General features: G+C 35.9%; 1 protein-coding gene and 1 non-coding gene across 2 annotated transcripts in view; both read right to left on the bottom strand.

The window, feature by feature from the left end:
- EIF3A (eukaryotic translation initiation factor 3 subunit A) overlaps window positions 1-20020 on the bottom strand; it is a 35855-nt gene that overhangs the window by 8300 nt on the left and 7535 nt on the right. Inside the window, exons 4-18 of the mRNA XM_049810206.1 lie at window positions 19786-19949; window positions 18582-18781; window positions 17372-17580; window positions 16185-16356; window positions 15043-15147; window positions 14142-14240; window positions 13323-13439; window positions 12082-12267; window positions 8955-9302; window positions 8300-8404; window positions 6385-6498; window positions 5976-6098; window positions 4822-4975; window positions 3596-3780; window positions 1773-1861 (exon numbers count right to left, since the gene is read on the bottom strand). Coding sequence (XP_049666163.1) covers window positions 1773-1861; window positions 3596-3780; window positions 4822-4975; window positions 5976-6098; window positions 6385-6498; window positions 8300-8404; window positions 8955-9302; window positions 12082-12267; window positions 13323-13439; window positions 14142-14240; window positions 15043-15147; window positions 16185-16356; window positions 17372-17580; window positions 18582-18781; window positions 19786-19949 — 2370 coding nt within the window. The remainder of the gene's footprint in view (window positions 1-1772; window positions 1862-3595; window positions 3781-4821; window positions 4976-5975; window positions 6099-6384; window positions 6499-8299; window positions 8405-8954; window positions 9303-12081; window positions 12268-13322; window positions 13440-14141; window positions 14241-15042; window positions 15148-16184; window positions 16357-17371; window positions 17581-18581; window positions 18782-19785; window positions 19950-20020) is intronic.
- LOC126043263 (small nucleolar RNA SNORA19) lies at window positions 13647-13779 on the bottom strand. The gene has a single exon (XR_007507383.1). It is a non-coding gene; the product is annotated as a small nucleolar RNA SNORA19 (small nucleolar RNA).

A 20020-nucleotide genomic window follows, 5' to 3' on the forward strand; every position in this document is an offset into this window, starting at 1 on the left:
ATATATCCAATAGCTGTAGTTACAGCTAGATATATGCTGCAAATTAAATCTGATGCTCTGTCCTCTATGTTACTGCCTTTATCATGCAATTCAGAAACATGTTTTGAAATTACTTTACTCTCAGTTAGGCTTGCACCGCTGTCTTTGTATGCAACACATTTTCCCTTTAGGGTTAAAATCCAACTGAAGGTAGACTAGGGGCTACTGAAGAATGCAGAATTACACCTTTCTTCTGCAATTATGTCTGAGTATCATCACTTTTACTTTGTTATTTCCTAAGCTCAGCAAAAAGAAAATAATCAAGAACCATTGCTTTACTTAAAATTCCATAGAGATATTAATTTTGACTGCTGTCAGTATTTCCTTTTAGTATTCTCAGTATATTCCTTTTAGTCAAAAGAAGGAAAGTTTCACCAAACATGCTACATAATAACCCCAAATATGCCTAATTTTAACTCCTCAGCAGTCACTTGGCTCAATTGCTATAGAAGTTGAATGAGAAATGACTAACACAACACTTATTCAGAAAAACTCTCTGCTATAATGATTAAAAAATGAATATGGGTCACCTGTATCATTCTGTCTGAAAAAAAGTATCACATTGAAGCATATAAAGAGATGCATTATACACTTAGGCAATATGTTAATAGTTAAAGGCTTCATCCAGGAGTTTCATCCAATTTGTGATTTTGCAATTCACGAGAAAGTGGCTCACTACCAACAATGGCAACACAGCTTCTAAAGAAAGACTGAAAGACTATTTTGTTTATTGAGAAATCATACTCTTCCAATACATTAGAAGAAATTACTAGAGAGAGAAAGAGTAAATTAATTTGCTTCCACTGGAGTCAGAGTAAGCTGTAATGGATTTAAATTGCTGCACTGGAAATTAAGGTTAGATATTTATAAAAATCTATCTATCTGGAAAGCTAATTAAGCAATAAAACATAGTGCCAATTGGAACATGCAGTGGTATCTCCATCAGCACAGGCTTTCAAGAACAACTAGATGTGCACCATCAGAAATAGTTTTGTTAGCTCATGCTGTTGCAGAGCAGAGGGATGGACAAACATTAAAGATCTTATTTTCTACAACTGTATAAACAGTCTTCATTATGATTAGTGAACATACCTAAAACTCCTAAAATACATAGATGTGAACAAGCAGGTTTTTTGGTTTTGTTTTGTTTGTTTTTTTTTTAAAGTGCCAAGTACCTTCAGAATAGTCTTCCTTCAGAAATCCTTCCTTCTCTGTTCAATAGTCTTTCAGAACTTTGTTTTAGTTTATGGCATATATTTTCTGCTCTGTGACTCACTCTGGGACTTGAATAGTTTAAGACTCTGAACTTTGACTTTACTATTCTTATATATTACTGTCAGTTCTCTAAATGGAAATCTCAGTTTCATCATCCAGGAACCCTGCATTTGCTTGTCATCCTTCCCCATTCTGTATTTATACAACTGACACCAATGTTTGAGTGGGACAGAAATTAACTTAAAAAAAGAAACCAAGCAAGCAAGTTATCACATGCAGAAGGTATCTGCTAGCTTTCACATATCTAAGCTAAATAAAACAGGAATGTTATCTGAATGCAGTTCGAAGATAAAACCTCTCTCTCATGATCCTTACAAAGCAATTTTTTAATAGAAGGTAACTTTCACAGATGTAAAGGCATGAGATATTCAGACAGTGCAGCTTTAGCAGCAGCAACAAAAAGGGAGCCTACATATTTTGAGCCGAATACAACTGGTGCTTATTAACACAATGATTACCTTTCCACTGGTGCTCGTCGCCATTCAGATTCTGTCTCGCCACCTCTTCTCCAGGAGCTTTCAGACTCCCTATCACCCCAACGAGATTCCTGTATGTCAAAAGAAATAAGGAACATTCTCTCTGAATACTTTAAACCAAAGGTTTTCAACATATCATCTACTCCTTTTGGAGCACACTATGTCATTAAAAACTCACTTGTTCCACTGTAGAGAATCCTGAACTATGAGTTTGAATAACTTGAGTATGGTCTTAACTGACTAACTTCATTGTTTCTGGCACAGTTTAAAAAACAACATGGTTCCCTTTGTGCCACTAAAGATTTTACGAACAAGTGTATGAACAATAGCGACAGTGAGCCACAGCTATCACCTCTTAACATGAAAAAGGTTCTAACAATTTCACTTTCCTGCTGCTTAATGACAGTAGGAAAGAATTCAAAGAATTATTTCTTTCTGTGCTTTCTAATTAGATCAGAAAATGTAACTGCATAAACTGGAAGCTCTCTGAAGCAGAGACCATTTTGTTCCAACTACCTCAATGCACAGAACAGGTGAGGTATTTGTGATTCACACAGGTTGCGTAGATGCAGGGCAGAGCAATAATTTTCTTTTTTTTTTAATAAAGGCAAAATGTCTCTCCCCTTTGCTGGACAAAGACAAACCATTTAAACAATTTCTAACACAGTTGTTTATTCCTTAATTCCATCACGAGGAGCAAATTAGGCAAACCATATTAAATACCTGATTTCACATAATCACACAACCTCTTTATAGAAGGGTATTCCAGTTTTAAACCACTCTTTGAAAAGTGTTTTTATATGTCAAAGTCTACGCTTCAATATGGGGAATACACAGGTTACACAACATCTTGCATATCCACTACTCCATGATTGTCTACTTAAAACGCTTTTGAAATGACCCCAACAAACAAGGGTGAGCAAAGAAAGAATCCTAAACCTGCAAGTAATATTTTTCAAGTGGTATGGCCATCTCTCTCAGAACCCGAATCACCTTTTCCATATAATCAAGTGCCCATGGCTAGGAGTACCTCTTATGTGAAAAATATCAGTGATGATTATTTACCTGATAGACTATCAAAACAATTTATACGAGCTCTGATCACTTATCTTCATAGTGTTACTCAATGAAGTACGCATTAAACAAAGACAATGGCTATGGCGGATGAAATTTAAAACTAGTTGCCTTATTGATAAGTGCTGAAAAAGTGGGACGTAGAAAGTTTGTGGTACTTGGTTACATTCTTTTAAATCATTAAACATTTATTTGCAAATAGCTTTTACTTTATTGCCTGTTGGATTGGGATAATGATTTTCCCTAATACTTATATTTGTAAATGGGAAGTTGCACACACCTCTTGTTTTTATGTTTTATCTAACTGTGTATTTCTTATAAAATATAAAACTATGCTTTTATGTTTAGTCTGGGATTTTCCTTCAATATCTACTCTTAATTCCCGGCTTTGGCATGAGTCACTATACTTGCTCCCAACACAGCTTTCCTTCTTTTGTGTTAAAGAAAATTTTATTCAATATTCTTTTTAGTCTTTATTTGTTTAGTTTTTAAACAGCTTGGAGATCTTAGTAGTTTCTTTGTTTCACTTTATTACTAAACTACAGACTCCAGAATGCTGATATTGAAGTGAAACTAAGTGAGAATAACTTAACTATTAAAGTAGCCACTTATATGCTACAACTTAAAAAAAAAATGTTACCCTATGATTCCGCAACGCTATCATCTTCTTCCAAATAACCTACAGAAGAAGCAGCAGTCAAAAAGAAAACAAACTTGCAGGTATTACCTACCTTTCTTGAAAACGGGTCATCCAGACCTCTCCTTTCTTCTTCTCGACGACGCTCTCTTTCTTCTATCTCCATTTCTCTTTGACGTTTTTTCTTCTCCAGTTCTTCTAGTTTTTTCACACGTTCCTGGTATTCACGCTGTTCCTGTTCACGTTTCTCACGCTCAATGCGTTCCTTTTCCTCACGCTCTACAGAGTTGCAAACGTACACAGAATGTATTACCAATACAGATTATTACTTTGCTGTATCTACAGAAGGGTTACAAAATAGTCGCTCCCCTTTGACTCCTTGCGAAAAACAGGAAAAAAAATCCAAGCATTTCACAGGATGAGTTTGACTAACCATAGAACCTGTTTTCTGGAAGTATCCTAACTCAAAAGCAATAGGAAAAGGAACCCTGATACATCCATTAATGTGACATCTTGAACAACAGATAGCGAGAAAGGAAACAGAATGTTCCAATACCTGCACATTAATTCCATGTACAGACCACAAATGTGCCAGCTAAAGTATCAGTAATCACCTTGAGCATAGTAGAGGATCCCTTCCTTAGAAAATGTCAAACAAAAAAAAAAAAATCAGCTAGCAGTGTCAGAAATTTGATATTCAGGACTGCTTGGTTTTTGTTTGGTTGGGTTTTAAATATTGCATGATTATGAACTCTGATACATAAAATCTTCATCCACCAACTGGCAAGCAGGACAGAAATTTACCTTACAGGATGCCTATCATCTCTTCTCAAGCCTTGAAACAGGCTACCAGACAAAGCAATTCACAAAGAAAGGTGTGTGAGTCACCTACAATTCTTGAGCTCTTGATCTGACACCAATGTTCCTTTTCTATTCTCTTCAAGATATGCACAAAAAAGTGGACAGAACTCAAACTAAACAAAAAATTGAGTCTTTGATTTTAGTCATTAGCCTCTCTTACTTTATCTCCTCCTTTATTTATGCCTGGGAGAAGCGGAGGGCAGGAAGCATTCATCTGCTTTCATTTTCCCTTCCTCCTATAAAGCTTTACTTTCATCTCTATGCTGCAAAGGTAAACATTCAGAAGGTGCATTAGGTAAAATGTAAAGGTACAGTGTCTGATAGCAACGAACACAGTCTTTGCCACTGACTGAAGACTTCCTCCAATATCATGAAACAGTGGAACGAGAAGTTAGCTGTGTACACACCTGGACTGGGTCAAGGACGCAAAGGATAAAATAATCATGTTCTTGATTATACCTTTAAGCAGCTGTTCTTCTCGTAATCTTTGTTCTTCTTCCTCTTTTTCTCTGTAATAAGTAATGCGCCTCTCTTCTTTGCGTTGTTTCTTGCGTTCCTCCAAACGAATACGCCTCTCTTCTGCTAACCGTTCCTGGAACTGCTTCAGTTTATCCTGAAATACAAATACACATGAAAACACCAGATCTGTAAAGTTTAGGAGTTAGACAGTTACACAAATTGCTAAATAAAGCTGCACAGAAACACAAACCAACATATTAACTTTGCTCCGCTGAAAAACAACTACCTGTTTGCCATTTCAACCTTTTCTGCAAGAAATTTTGCATAAGGGAATATACTCCTACTTAGAAGAAAGACAGTCACCATGCACAATTTTAGTCCTTCATCTGCTTTTTCAGGAAAGTAACTACCTGAATAATAACCTACCTATACCTAAAATACATTACTTAAAATTAACCTATATTGTTGCAAAGAATAATATGCAGTTACTTATTTTAACATAATACCTCTTTGGCTTTTTTTTTAAAACCAGTTCTTACTGCAACATAGCCAAATAATCAAAGCTATAAACAGCCTCAGCAAATGTAGAATTTTTAAAATGCAGAGCAAGAAACAAAGGCACAGTTCCTTCCCTGCCTTTGTGGTCTAAATTTGTTATTAAATTTTGCAAACATAAAAAGCATAACTTGAAGTTCCAAATACTTAGACTATCAAAATAATTTCCAGATTCAAACAAAAAGATTAAAAATAATAGAAAAGTATTTCTGTCTATTTCTCCACTTCAGTATTACTTCAGTATTATTCCATCACCACAGTAAATCCAAGTACTTGTACAGATACAGCTGGCTGCTCATATGTTACCCAATGATCTCTTACTAACAGCTGCATTGAAAAAAGTAATTTACCTATCTTTTATTTTCCATATAAGCTATTCCAGAAGTTGTCAAAAAGTCTAAGTGATAATATCTAGGAATGGGTGCAAGAATACTTTGCTTCGTTTTTTTTTTTTAGTCAAAACAGAAAATAAACAATTCCATAATTCTGAACCAATCTAGATACTAATTTGTTTCTAGTTTTCATGAAGAATCACTGGGTCACAAGTTTAGTTCCTTACTTAAGGGCAGTATTTTATTACAATACCATATCTCATGTACCTCATAAACTGTTCGTCGCGATGCTTTGAGCCTGGCTTCAAATAAATCTCTATCCTCCAACATCCTTGAGAGTCTGTTCTTATGCTCAAGAGCTTTCTCGCGCTCCAACTGCAAAGTGGTGATCTAAAAATAGACAATATTAAAAGTATTACAAATTAAAATCTTACTATATATTTGCATTCAATCTACTTCAGCCACTAGAAAGAGAAATTATCTTTTCCTCTTTCAGATCCTAAACAGAAGATACTGCTGTCCACTAGCACAATGAAATTGTGAAACTAATGCTTCATTTCATATCAACTTTTTCCTTTCTTCCCTTGGATTAAACTGGGGGAAAAAAGGCAGTGCAAACCCCACTATTTTTCATTTATCGCTAATGGATTTTATCATATGAACAAAAAGTTCTTACCCTTTCTTCTTCCTGTTGCTCCCACAGCTCCATATCATGCACTCTTTGCTCCTCATATGCAGTCTTTATTAAAGGAATTTCTTCTAAGCGCTTTGCTCTTTCAAAATAGTCAATCTAAATAAAGATAATGTACCTTTAGCATGTCATAATACAAAGACCAAAGCTGGAAGACTCAATCTTCAGCATCCCCCAAAGAAAACCCCAGTATCTGGAGACTTCTCTAATACATCTGATATATAATTATTGTTACATAAAAACAACCACACTGGACCACATCAAAAATCCACCTAGCCTAGAACCTGCCTCTACCACTGGCAACTAAGTGCACTCCTAGGCAAGGATGCAAGAATAGAGGCAGACATATATACAATACTCTCTCAGCATTACCAATTTTCAGCTCCCAGCATTTCCCATGTTGAAGTTTTTTTGTATTTAGTAGGCATTGGTGGATTTCTCTTCTTGTCCTTTTCAACTCAAAGAAGCTTTTCATATACAACAATGTACTTTGGAAAGAAATCCTGTGTGTCTATGGCTCACAGCATGAAGTCCCATCTTCTACCTACAAAGAGTTCTGGATATGGCTCCTACTAGCTTCATTTGATGCTTCCTAGTTCACTATCCCTTGCAGTCAGTGAAAGAACTGCTCCCCATCGTCAGCTGTTACAACAGGTACACTGTTATAGACTGCTACCGCATCCTCTCTCCAGAAGTCTTTCAGACATAGGGGTACTAATTTACATAGCTATTTCTTACACAGAAGCCAAGCCACATCATTGATAATTCTTGTTGGCCTCCTCTCAAACTTCCAGTTCAACCATGTTCTATTTGAGATAAAGAGACTAGAACTGCACACAGTGCTCGAGATGCAGAACCACCAGTTTCTCATTGCTGACTAAAAAGTTTGGCGCCCGTCATTTAATATGTAAAGCTAAAGATTGGGAGATAGGGGTTTTTTTCTGCTTTCCCTACACAAAGTATTTTATATCTGTAAATTGAACTTCATTCAAAGACTTTTCCTTTTATCCCACAGCTGCTAAGTTTTCTTTGGTGAAGAACTCTAAAAAGCTTTTTGGAAAATACAACTTAGTTACACCAACCAGACCACCCTTACTCATATGTTTGTTCTGGCAGCTTCAGAGAACTCCAAGAGGAAGCCTTGGCTTACAATTCTTTTATAGAAGCTGTGCTGACCTTTCCAGGTAGATCACATTTACCCAGGTGACTACTAATTCTACTGTTTAATCTTCTGCTACTTTTCCCAGTATGAGCATCAGGCTTACAAACCTGCAGCATAAAAAGGTTCCAGTAAGGATCTTTTAAGTAACTTGCCACTTCCTAGCATCAAGCCAGTTTCAAGTGAACTGAATTACCAACTGTATCCTATAACCTCTGTTTCATTCTTCAATACTGTCAGAAGCCCTCGGTGATTTCACCTTGCCCAGGTTATATATTTCTATTTACTACAACAACATGTTCCTCACACTTTTATAGTCACTCAAGTTTCAGGGAGATCCTATTCTGCCATCTTAAAAGGGCTCTAGCAGTGGAATTTCCTCCGTTTCAGTGATGACTATTACAACTAATTAAATTTAGCTTCTCTGTAATGGCCTCACCTTCTGTGAGCATTTAATCTTTTCTGAACATTTTCCAATTACAAGTCTTGCCAACTAAGACTCAGTTCACACACAGCTTAAGGGTCCGTTTTCAAATCAACTCTATTAATTAGAACAGATTTGTATACTGATACTAGAAACTCAGTTGGTTTTTAACACATTCATCTTTAGTTTCATACAATAACATTTTCAACACCAGTATTATATATGTGTGTGTATATATATATGTATCATCAACACAGGAGTTCATACTCACTAAGGCATTGTATGGATGTGGTTTTGTACCCCCCCCTACTTTGTACCTTTTTCTCCTGGTTCTTCAGGCGTTCTTGAAGTTCCTTCTTTTCTTTTTCAAGCTGTTCAACTTGTTTAGCCATAATAAAGTCAGGATCCAATTCTTCAAGATCCTACAACCAAGTAAAGTGATCAATACAAAACAAAGCAAACATTTTTTTGTTACAAATGTGGTTTATTTATTTATTTAAGCTTCTCTGCAGTTCTCCCCTTAATTTTTAAGCTAATTTGCTTCAGAAACAAACATTCTCACTGTCTTTTCATCTCTTCTGGATAACTTGTATTTTATTTTTAAAAAACTCTCTAAAGCATTTGTATCTTGATTTTCAATTGAGACACTGTCCAGGTAGTACAAATTTGGACCTGCAGGTCCATATTGTGTTTCAGATACTGTTCAAGCAACAAGGTGGGGAAGAAGGAACCAAACAGCTGCACTTAATTAGTCCAGGTGAAAAAGGTCCTATCCAAACTCAGAATTAAGGTTTACTTACACTGTTGAGCCAATGAAATATTTAAGTGTCAAACTGTCTCATTTTTAAGAGAGGCTGTTTATAAGACCAGTTACAGTATAAAACTAGTAAAGAACATGAAATTCAGGCAGCCTAGCAATGTAACACCAAAAGCATAAAAAATAACTCAAAACTTCAATAATAAGTTGTCTACCTCAATATCAATGTCTTTAAATGCTTTGGCTCCCAGTTCAGTCTTCTTAATCTGCTCCAAGCGCTCACGAACAGTCTTCTTTTTGATTTGCTCATGCTCTTGCAGGATACGCTCCTTCTCTCTTTCCTTTGCCTCCTGGCGCAGTCTCTCTTCTTCAGCTTTCCGGACTTTTTGTAATTCTGCTTCACGTTGTTCCAGTTCTTCTTTTTCACGCTGTATGTTTAAACTTTCAAGGCGCTCTTTTCTTTCCTCTATAGTTTGACGACGTGCAAGAATACGCTGATGCTCCTTCCTTGAATTTTTTAGGAAGGCAGTGACTGCCAGCTGATGTTGTTCTTCCTTCTCTTGCTAAATTTAAATTAAGGATAGGACTATGATGTAAGTATCGTCTCTTTAAGAAGGCAAAAAGCATAGCAAATGTTTCTCAAAGAAAACTCAAGGTTAGTTTTATTCTCCAAACTTGCCAACTGCATGGAAATACAACTTTAATGGCAAGTCTAATCACTCATCCCAGTGGCATGCAAGGTAGTATCAACTGACTAGAACCACATGTAAATGGAAAAAGTTGTCTGTAAAAGACAACATTCTGCAACACATTTTAAGTATGATAGTTGCATGCTTTTCTCTGTCCAAAAATATTGCACACCCACATGCTAGTGACATGAAATAGGGGTAAGGGGCCAATCCTATTTGTCTCTGCAAGTGTTAGCAAGTATAGCACCACATGTACTGTATTTCACCAAAGCTCCCTTGTCTGTAAAGTTTTGGTTTTTTTCAAACACACTAACATAAGAGAAAAGTATCCTAACTGACACAAAGCGCTATCTGTGAGATGATAAAAACCTGATTATTGTCTCTCAACAATTTAGGTATAAACATTGCATATAATACCACTTTAATTAAATAATAAAAAGCACTAGACTTCTACACACTAGCATATAGCCTATTCTCTAACATTCTTTAAGCATCCTTCTAACCACCTCACCATTCTCCTCCAGAGTACATAAACAGTTCTTTGTAGAGATTCATGCTGTACACATGAAGAGTTATAATTGTGCCAGGTCAGGGAGCTGCCTATTTTAATCAGTCCAACAAGCAGCAAAACACTGCAGCCCAATAAGCTCACTACACTCCTTCAGTTATGCTGCTCTTGAAATGTGAGCTGGCTTAGAGGTATTTTTAGTAATCTGTCACTTCTAGGGCATTCAACAAAAATCCATACTTTGTTGCAGATCTGCAAGCATTTAAAGCTCAATGGAGGTGCCAGAAACACAAAAATTAACAGCTTTAGATGAATTTAATGATTTTGTGAACTATAACAAATTTGACAGAAATTAAAATTTTTAAGCACCTGAAAAAGGTGAGTTTTGATCTAAATAGCGAAGGAAAAAAGGGTCTCAACTTGTTCTGTAGCTTCTCTAACCAGACAGATCGATATTAACCTTGATACTGTCCTCCAATTTTACAAGCATAATTACTAGCATTTATATCTTATTCAGCTAATTGCACTAACATGTCAAGTATAAGACTATTTGCCATTTCTATCTATGAATGTACAGATAAAGCATGTTTTTTCTTTCAAACCAACAATCCATCTAATACCAATCACTAATAAAATCTTTTTAGGGGAAAACCTACATGGAAATATTTTTATCTTAAATGCTATAAAACAGCTAATATATGTTCAAAGTAATGTTAAGTTAGGTGTCATGATACAGTCCTACTTTGTGTGTTTCTATTTTAAGAATATTACTTAGTATTTCAACCTGTATAAAGAATCTAACATGGATATCTTGCTATCAGCCTTTTTTCCATATGCAAAAAATTATTTGATATGTTTGCTATGAAATCTTTCATAAACATAAAGCAAAAGAAAAAATTACCACTGCTCTTTTAAGAGAAGTGAAGGTTTAACTTGCCACAACCAAAGCATGCTGGAAATCCGAGACTGATTTACACCTTGCTCCTACAGGGCTCTGGAGAACCTGAAATGTGAGCTCATCGGTGAGTCCGACCTCGAAGCCAACAGCCCCAGTGAGGAGGACAGGGAGTGACAAGGACAGGTCAGTTCTTGAGCTGGGGGGATCTTTTGTTCGTGTTTTTAGATTCCACTATGAAGTTACATTCCAGGTTCTTCACAACAGCAGTTTCTCCAGGAAGAACAAAGAAAGCAGGCTCTTGGATTTTCAAAAATGCATGCAAAATTTTCAACAAATCCTAGCTCTGTAGGCCCACCTATGGGTAAGTTATTATTTGGTATATCCTAACCCTGATATATGCAAGACTGGCAATTTAAACTCAGGCCTTTTGTGAACATTTTGACGTGATTTTAGTTACGACCAAACACTAACTGGTTAGGTGCATTTAAGAATGACTTATTCTTCTTCACAAGCATAAATAGCTGACTACCACCAGGCTGGAAAAAAATTAAATGAAAAGGTACATCTAATCTGAGAAAACACATTAATTAAAATGTAAGATTTGGTATAAAGTGTCAAGTTACTAGTTTAGATTTCTACTCAATCCACAAGTATATAAATGCAGCCCATCACTACTGCCAAATTAGATCAGAGATTGTTACCACAATGCTGTGAAAAACAGAGCAACACACTTCTGAAAATAAACAAACATACAAATGCACCAATTGCTGCCTACTCAAATCCTTGCAATGTCACATTAAATTAATCATTAGATAGCTCAATGCCTTTCCTATGTCAAGGAAAGGTAAACCAAGTAACTCCTTCAAGTATGATCCCACAATTTCAAAACAAGCTTGTCTTGCTAAACCAGAAAATTTAGATCTATTAGAACAGGTAAGTAAGTAACAGATGCAGAAGGATACTTTGTCATTAATAAATACATTAATGCTACACTACATTTGTATATATTAACACCTCAAGGATCAATTATTTGTTCTGAAGGGAGGGGACAGCAATAACAATATTGATTACCACCGCACTGAGAACAAACTACTGGAAGGAGCACTTGATCAGACAAGCAAAAAAATAACAAAAGGCAAAAAAAAATAACAAAAGCCTGCAAAAGGGCAACATATAAATATCACACAATGCACATGGGGGAAATGTCAGAATTTGTCAATGTTTTCAGAAGACTTAAAATGACTTACCAGTAAGTGAGGAGGCTTAATGACTGCAAGAGCCTTAGCCAGAGCTGAGGACATAGCAGTCAATTGATTTCTAATTTGCTCAGAAGGCATGCTTTGTAGTTGAGGGCCTAGTGGTGCATCTTCTCTGGTACTGTAATTCAAATCTGAGCCAAAACTCAGTGTCCGGGTAGTATGATCAAGGCGAACCTTTGCAAAAAAAAAAAAAAAAGGAAGGAAAAGGATTGTGTCATTTATTAAACAATTTCTCTGTTGCTCTGCCTATGACCAATATGAGTCAACAGAAGCTCTAAGCAGAAATTACTTTAAGAAGTTTTAGCTATACCACACGATGAGAAATGTCAAATTAGTGGAAGAAAAATAGCACTGTGAACAAAAGTTTGTTTGATTTCCACAGTTTATGAAAAAAAAATTAAAAAAATCAATCACTGGAAGAGGCTGAACTATCAATGATTCTATGAAATAAGCACTGCAGGACAAATCATTCTTGCCTGTTCCTCCACATTAGCAATACACGGAACAAGAATCCTGACTTTAAGGCAGACTATTTCAACTCATCTAAAATATAAGCTAACATCGTGTGTTAACCTAAATGAATTAAGTCAGCTTTATCTAAAAACCTAAATGGGTAATTACTGGCATTCTCAACTAAAAACCTAAATGGATAATACTAAGCAACCTCAGCTAAAAACTACTTGCATCTCATCACCAGCTTAAACATTTCACTACAGGCAGTTGTTCTTTCAATACAGACAACTTTACCAACAATGCGATCTTCAACAGCAGCTGAAACATCTCAGACATCAGTGCGCATCTCAGGCACTGGTGTTTTACTTCAGTCACTTGGTTGCATAAAAACCAACATCAGTGACTGCTAGCTCTTTAGTCTTGCACAACTAATTCAGCATAGTCAGAAATTCGCAACCCTGTTTGTTAGACTTCCTTCAGGATATGCTGGACTAAATGACTCTGGCTCACAGGGCAAGTTTCAGTGAATTTAATTTCAACTTTTACTTCTATTGGACTTACATTAATGGTGGTTGACCTAAATAAAAAATACACACCAGAATCCAAACAATTGTCAGTTCTTAATATATTGTCACATGCATCTTTTACTCTAGTTTATCTCCATCTGTCAGAATCAATTGTCTTCCCTGGGTTCAATGTCAACGAGTTAGTTTTTATCCAAGGTAATACACATGAATCCATACATCATTTCACAGAAGTCTCTTCACAACACTTACTTGTAAGTCACAATGTCTGGCTGCGTCAACGATACTACGTTCCAGCTGGAAAGCATCAACAAAAGGAACCAGGGTAGCCAGACGAGAAAATTCAATGCTTTGATAAATCTGGGCCACCTGTATGTGAACAGAAACATTAGGTATTTTTCCTCATTAAAAAGAGATCAGAAATAAAAGTTGTTGTATGGGCTCTAAAGCTAACTTACTAAACCACCAATAAATGAATGTATACTTATTAATATAATTACAAATACAGTTTCAGGATTTTATGTCTGTACTGTATTCAGTCTTAACCTGAGATTAAATGCCGTTCCTGAATGGCTTCTTTGTATGAAGGAGACTGGCAGCAGTAACTACTTAAAGCTATGCTGCTAATTAGCCTTCAACTGTTCCTTTTGCACATCAGAAATAACACTGCTTGTCACTTGTAACGAAAGCAGGTCAATGAAATGTGCATTTTATAAAACACCTAGACACAAAAACCCAAAACCTCCACCCAGACCTTACTCCAACAAAAAGTTTTAAGAAACGATGAATTACCTTAAATAAGACATCATATATCCATAATGAAGAAAATTTAGGCAAGAGATCACGCCACTGTATGCAACCACTATTAAGTATAGCTACTACAGCTGTACCTAAATGATATACAAACCTGAAGATACAGGTTATATACTGGAAAAAATTATTTTAAAATCATGATGGTCTTCTATTTGATGGATAACATTTACTTTGGCATGGAAGTTTCCAACTTCATGTTCTTCCAGAGCATTTTCTAACTTATGTATACTTAGGAACATATATTTTCTTTACTCATACCTGCTGCAGAAGGCGAAGAATGGTATTGTTTTGCAGGTGAGGAACATACAGCTGCAGTTCAGGTTCCTTTTCAGCTTGGTCTTTCACCCAGTTCAGAACCTATAAAAATTCTGAAACGTTACTCTACCTGCATCAACCTTTAAAAATTTCAGCATTGAAGTACAAAGCATGGCTCTTACATACTTTCAGTTTACAGCTCATGAAACAACAGCACTTCCGTCCAGATACTACAGAGTTTTATTGAAGTGTATCTTTTAATGAGAACACTTTTATTTATAATGGATAGCTAACATTTTTTGTATGAAGGCGACTGACAGTACTGGCAACATTTACCGCACTGCTAATTTACCTTCAAGTTCTTTTTAGCACCTCAAATATCTTTGTTCCCACCATCAAAGAAAAAGAACATGATGTGCTTCATCAATTGCAGAATTTTCATTAACCTAATCAACAGCTCTCACATTATTTTACCTCCCAATACTCTACATTTTAACAGTAAAAACAATCATTGATATATTTTTCCACTTCCCACACAACCCACTTGTATGCATATGCACATGTGCACACACAGTTTTCTCATTTCTGCACCTTTAAACTCAGTATCATCTCCACACCCACAAGACCTTCTGATATGTTCCCAAAACTCTGCACCTTAATAGGGGCCCTCTGAATAGCACCCTAGAGACCTGAATGAATTTTCATTCTATTTCAATAACCTGGTGTACTATGTGTATCAGATGCTATGTATTTGTCATTGTAATGGAATTTGACCAAATAAAGCCTATCATTGAAAATTCTGGCAACAGAAGCAGCTAGTTGGTATTTACCACAAATCAATACTCAAATAACAGACTATTAGTCAATACCTGTTGCTACATACAAACAGAGCTACAAAACTTACCTTGCTGACACGGCTACATAACTTGAGCGGATGAAAGTCTACTTCAAGCCAATTGTAAAGTTCTTTCACTTCTGGAACAACATATTGCACTACGTTGAACCTTACCTACAGTCAACAAAAAAATCCAAAGATCTTAAAATAAATATAATACTAACAAATCGTTATGCTATAAGAATTTTATATTCAATAAGTTAAACAGGCACCACATGTACCTTTTAATACAGAAGCCTAATTACTCTTTATTACAGCATTCTTAATTGCAGTGACAGTAACTCTACACTACACCACTTAACTGTATTTAAAAGTGGAATAGTAGACAAAACCCATATAAACAAGATAAATATTTAGAATAGAGTACCACCCTCAACTTATTAGCCATTTCTAAGACACAAGTCCTACTATACACAGGTAGGTCCACATCCAAACTAAAACCACACATCTCAGTTCATGAGTAAACTTCTGAAGCTTTAAATTGTGGGTTTAAGGCAAACTGGAGAGGTACCAGAAGAATTAACGCAAAATGTAAAATGAACATTGAATGAAAGTTTTAGGCATGCATGCAAATGACTGCAAGAAATTCACAGATCCTCTGAAAATACCTACCAATGAATGAATGCCTAATTTGTTTATGAATATCTGGGAAGGTGTGAAGATAGGTAAACCTAACCTCCCTTCAAATCAAACACAAGGAAGTTTTCATAACCACTTAGGTCCTTACAGCCCACTAGTTGTTATCTGACCTATGGTTATCCAAAATACATTTAAAACAGAAAAATAAGTACTTGGTTCAGTTAATTACTCACCTTAGAGTAGGGGAAAAACCCCAAAGTTCTAGCTCACAACCCTTTTCAGACCTCTCAGTTTCAAAACAACATTTGCTGTTTACGTGACATAAAGGACAATATTGAATCTGACTCTTTAGTGCATACAAGCATTCAGGCCTCCCGTTATTGCTGCCATTTCCAAACAGTCCTTCTTGTAAATCTGAAATTTTTACACTATACCCTAAGTCATACAATTAAACATATAGCCATTTTAACTTTTAAACTGTGTCCCATAACAAGTACAGTGCTTTAGAATGAAAATAGTCCAGAAAGAGCACTCAGTGTTTAAAAGCCACTTGTCTAAACACCACTGCCTACCATATCATTAATGAGACTGCCACGTGTAGGTGGGGCCTGAAGACCCAACAGGGTTGCCAGACGTCGCTGTTTCTCAACAATGATGCCATCCATATCCAGAAGGCGAGCAATATCAGTTCTCTCAGGAGTTATAGGAATTGACAGAGTGGCCAAAAGGACTCGAGTAGACATCCTGTTGACAAAGTATAACCACAAAAGATGAACTGCAGAACACTAATTAATTCCTTTTCATATACATACCAATTCAAGAGTAGGAATGAGTAACATTCATGATGCAAAACTGTGTAAAAATACCAGCAATAACAGAAAAGATGCCAGCTGCACAATGAAAGTACAGAATGCAGTGTTCTTCAGTAACCAGGGGGAAGCCTGATAATATTTTTTCATTACTTAGGTATGTGTGTATTTAGATTTATATACACACACACAGAGGAATGCTAAGAAACTTAAGCTGCCTCTGTAAATATCAAAATCCTATAAAATAATGAAAACAGCAGAAAGCAGCACCTTTTCAAGCTATTTGAGCTGCAAATCCATACCAATTATTTTGATAGCATTGATTTTTAAAATTTACTGTGCAAGCCAGGTGTACTTTTTGATCTAACAATACAAATGACATTAAATATTTAAATTTTTACCTTAGTACCCAGATGAACATGAATATAAGAATTTCCATAGAGTGTTTATTCCCACCAGATTCTGATTCTATAAGCGCCTGTACATGAACTTCAGAGGTTAATGCAGTCAATGATTCTGCATGCCTCAAAAGCCTTGCCAGTATCATACTTATTACCAAAAAATTTAAAAGCCATTTGGCTACACAGACTTTTATGTATTAAGGAAAAGTTTATAATAGTTATAATGAAATCTTGTGAAGTAAATATCACCACTCGGAAGAGAAAAAGGAAGCAAACCACAGATACTTATCAACTTGCTTAGCTTCCCAGTCAATAACAGAGAAGGAAACTTAACTAGAGTGATCCTGATGTTTACATTATTTACACTGTAGCTTTGTAAAATATTCTTCTTGCTCTAGGTTTCTTTTGAGGCAATTAGTACTGGCCACTTTAAGCAGAGCTGCTCATAGCCATACATGTCAGCTGCTTCTTTTGGGGTACAATTAAGTTTATTTTTGGACATACAGAGTTAAAAATAGAATCTAAGATCACATTAAGTATCTTTCCCACCTCTGCATCTCCTCTTGTGTGAGATTCTTTCGCATTTCTCTTGATAAGTGATAAAGTCGGTGAAGTGTGGATGCATGAAAAAGAGCATTGCCTGATTTCCAGAAGACAGTTGAAACTTTGTGATAGTAATTTGCCATCAGTTGTGGTTTGGGTGGTTTCTTAGACAGTGCAAAAAGCCCATGAATATCCTCCACTGCTTTGAAAGCTTCCTAAAAAAACCAAACACACTACTTTTAGGAAGTTTTTTGCAAGCCCCAAAAAAGGGAAAAATATACATTCACTGAAGGTTATAAGAGTATAATATATTTAATAACACTGGGAGATACGATCTTCAGTTTCGCCAGCTACATGAAATGAAATACTTCTTTCTTAATAAAGAAATTTGGACATACTGCAAATCCATTAACTATCTGCTTAGAATTTAGTGGTTAATGATTAGTTCATGTAGTTTTTTGCAAACTGGTTTCTTTCAGATTTTCAAGCTACAAACCAAGGGGGAAAAAACCCCCCCTAAACCAGAATTATAAAAACTCTACTATTTTACTGTTATACTGATTATACTATTTACTGGTTTTACCGTTTTTCATAAAAATAGTTTTTGTGATCAAAAATGGATATAGTTTCCCTAAAAATACATATTATCTTGGAAATGCCTTACATGTAATTGCTTACATACCTAAAAAGGAAACAACACATTCTCCTAATTCACAAAACCAAAAATGACAACCCTGGCTTTTTAAGGAATTTGACATTAGAAAGGTTGGAAAACCAAAGCAACTCTTTGAAAAACTTGCTTTGGAGTGCCCTCACTGGCTAGACACTAACATAATTCAACCAGCAATGCTGGAGCCCCAGCCTAATAGCAGGCTTTAATGTTTACCAATCACCTCCCAGTAGAAGGTCTTCATGAGAATTGAAGATGGTAGAGGTGAAGGTGTCATCATTAACTTCTCACTTTCACAACTCTAAGTGACTTCAGCTACTTTACCATTTACTACTACCAGCAGAAGCTTGGTTTGAAATGCTATGCAGCAACATTAGACTAAGTATTCAGTACGCATATAGTACCACATTCTAGACACTAAAACTTCATTCTTTAGCTATTATCCTGTCTTTACCTTGGAGTATATACCATGAAACATGATCTGCGTGGAACAGACTCTGGAAAAGCTGTAGACTACAGTGTCATTACAGGAGCCCTGCTGCATACCTGCCACAGCTCCATGCTAATAGCACTGTCAAGTTGCACAAGCCTGGTCTCCAAGTGCATTGACTGACTGTCAGGATTGTTGAGGTTGATTGCTGTGCTTTGGTTATGATGACGCTGGATCTGCCCCAAATGCATTCGCAGGTTATCACAGAGTTTACGGAACTCAGCTTTACGAGTGTACTGCAGGCAGAACTTAAAAGCTGCAAAAATGAATGATGTAAATTAAGAATGCTCACTAATGGTGACTTCATGGTAGTTCTAAATGGCATTCAAATAAGTAAACCAGTACGTTTAAAGAATCTTCATTTACAGTCCAAAACCACATCAAACAAGATGCAATCTGTCACACATAGTGAATAAGTGACAACACAGAACACTTCCATCTTGACCTCAAAAAATGAAGATGCTTCTACATAATTAAGCTTAAGGAGCAAAGGGAATACTTTGGGTCTCTTTAAAAATGTTCTAATTTAAGCAGTGATTCTAGCTTTTACTTTCAACTAAGTGCAAATACACTAAAGCACCTAGAACTCATCTGACAGTCATCTTTCCTAATGTACTTGCACAATCTGAATTAAAAATCTAAGAGACTCTCTTTCAAAAATACAGAGCCCTAAGTTATACATACAAAGGAAAACATTTTTCTGATCATCTCACACCCTTAAGAAAAGATTAACACATAAGCATTCATTCTTATAACATAAATTTTTGCAGAATATTGCCAGAAAGAATTGGACTAGACTTTTTCCTATTACCTTCTGCATTATATTTTGCTAAGTTACATCTGTCAAAATTGATAGCACATCGTAATTTTACAGTACCCTTTTGTGTACACTAGTTTTTGATGTTAGCTGACATAGAATACGTTAATTGAAGACACATTAGCCATTCAGGATAACAAAGTGAAAACACTATTAATTTTGATCAGTAAGTTAGAAAAAATAAAGACAGCATGAGTAATTCTCATATTCTCAGTATGTGCAGGTTCTGTTACAAGAAAAGATCCGTGTCCAGAAACCTCAGTAATTTTAAGGAACCTCTGTAATTTTAAGAATAATATGTGTGTACATACCCATGCTTAGGAGATTAATGTACTTCCAACTCTGAAGCAATATTCAAATAGAAATAACCTTTAATTTTCTAGTTTTACAGGATGCAGTATAGAAGTCCTAGATCTCATCAAGTTTCCATCTTTTCCACTTACCTTGCTGCGCAATATCATGGTACAGGCGTTCCACTCGAGAATTATTTCGGAGAAGATCCAAACATTGTCTATACGATTCCCACAGAAATTTAACCCAAGGTGTCAAAAGCAGTCGGTCAGTACGATCCTGAGTGTCTTCTCCACTTACAGCACTCAAAAGAACACTACAGTTGGGTAGGGGAGTAAAGGGGAGGGGAGAAAACAAGTGTTTTATTCCCCACAATTCTCACCAACT

The sequence above is a fragment of the Accipiter gentilis genome, chromosome 9 (assembly GCF_929443795.1).
Source record: "Accipiter gentilis chromosome 9, bAccGen1.1, whole genome shotgun sequence".
Classification (NCBI taxonomy): Eukaryota; Metazoa; Chordata; class Aves; order Accipitriformes; family Accipitridae; genus Astur; species Astur gentilis.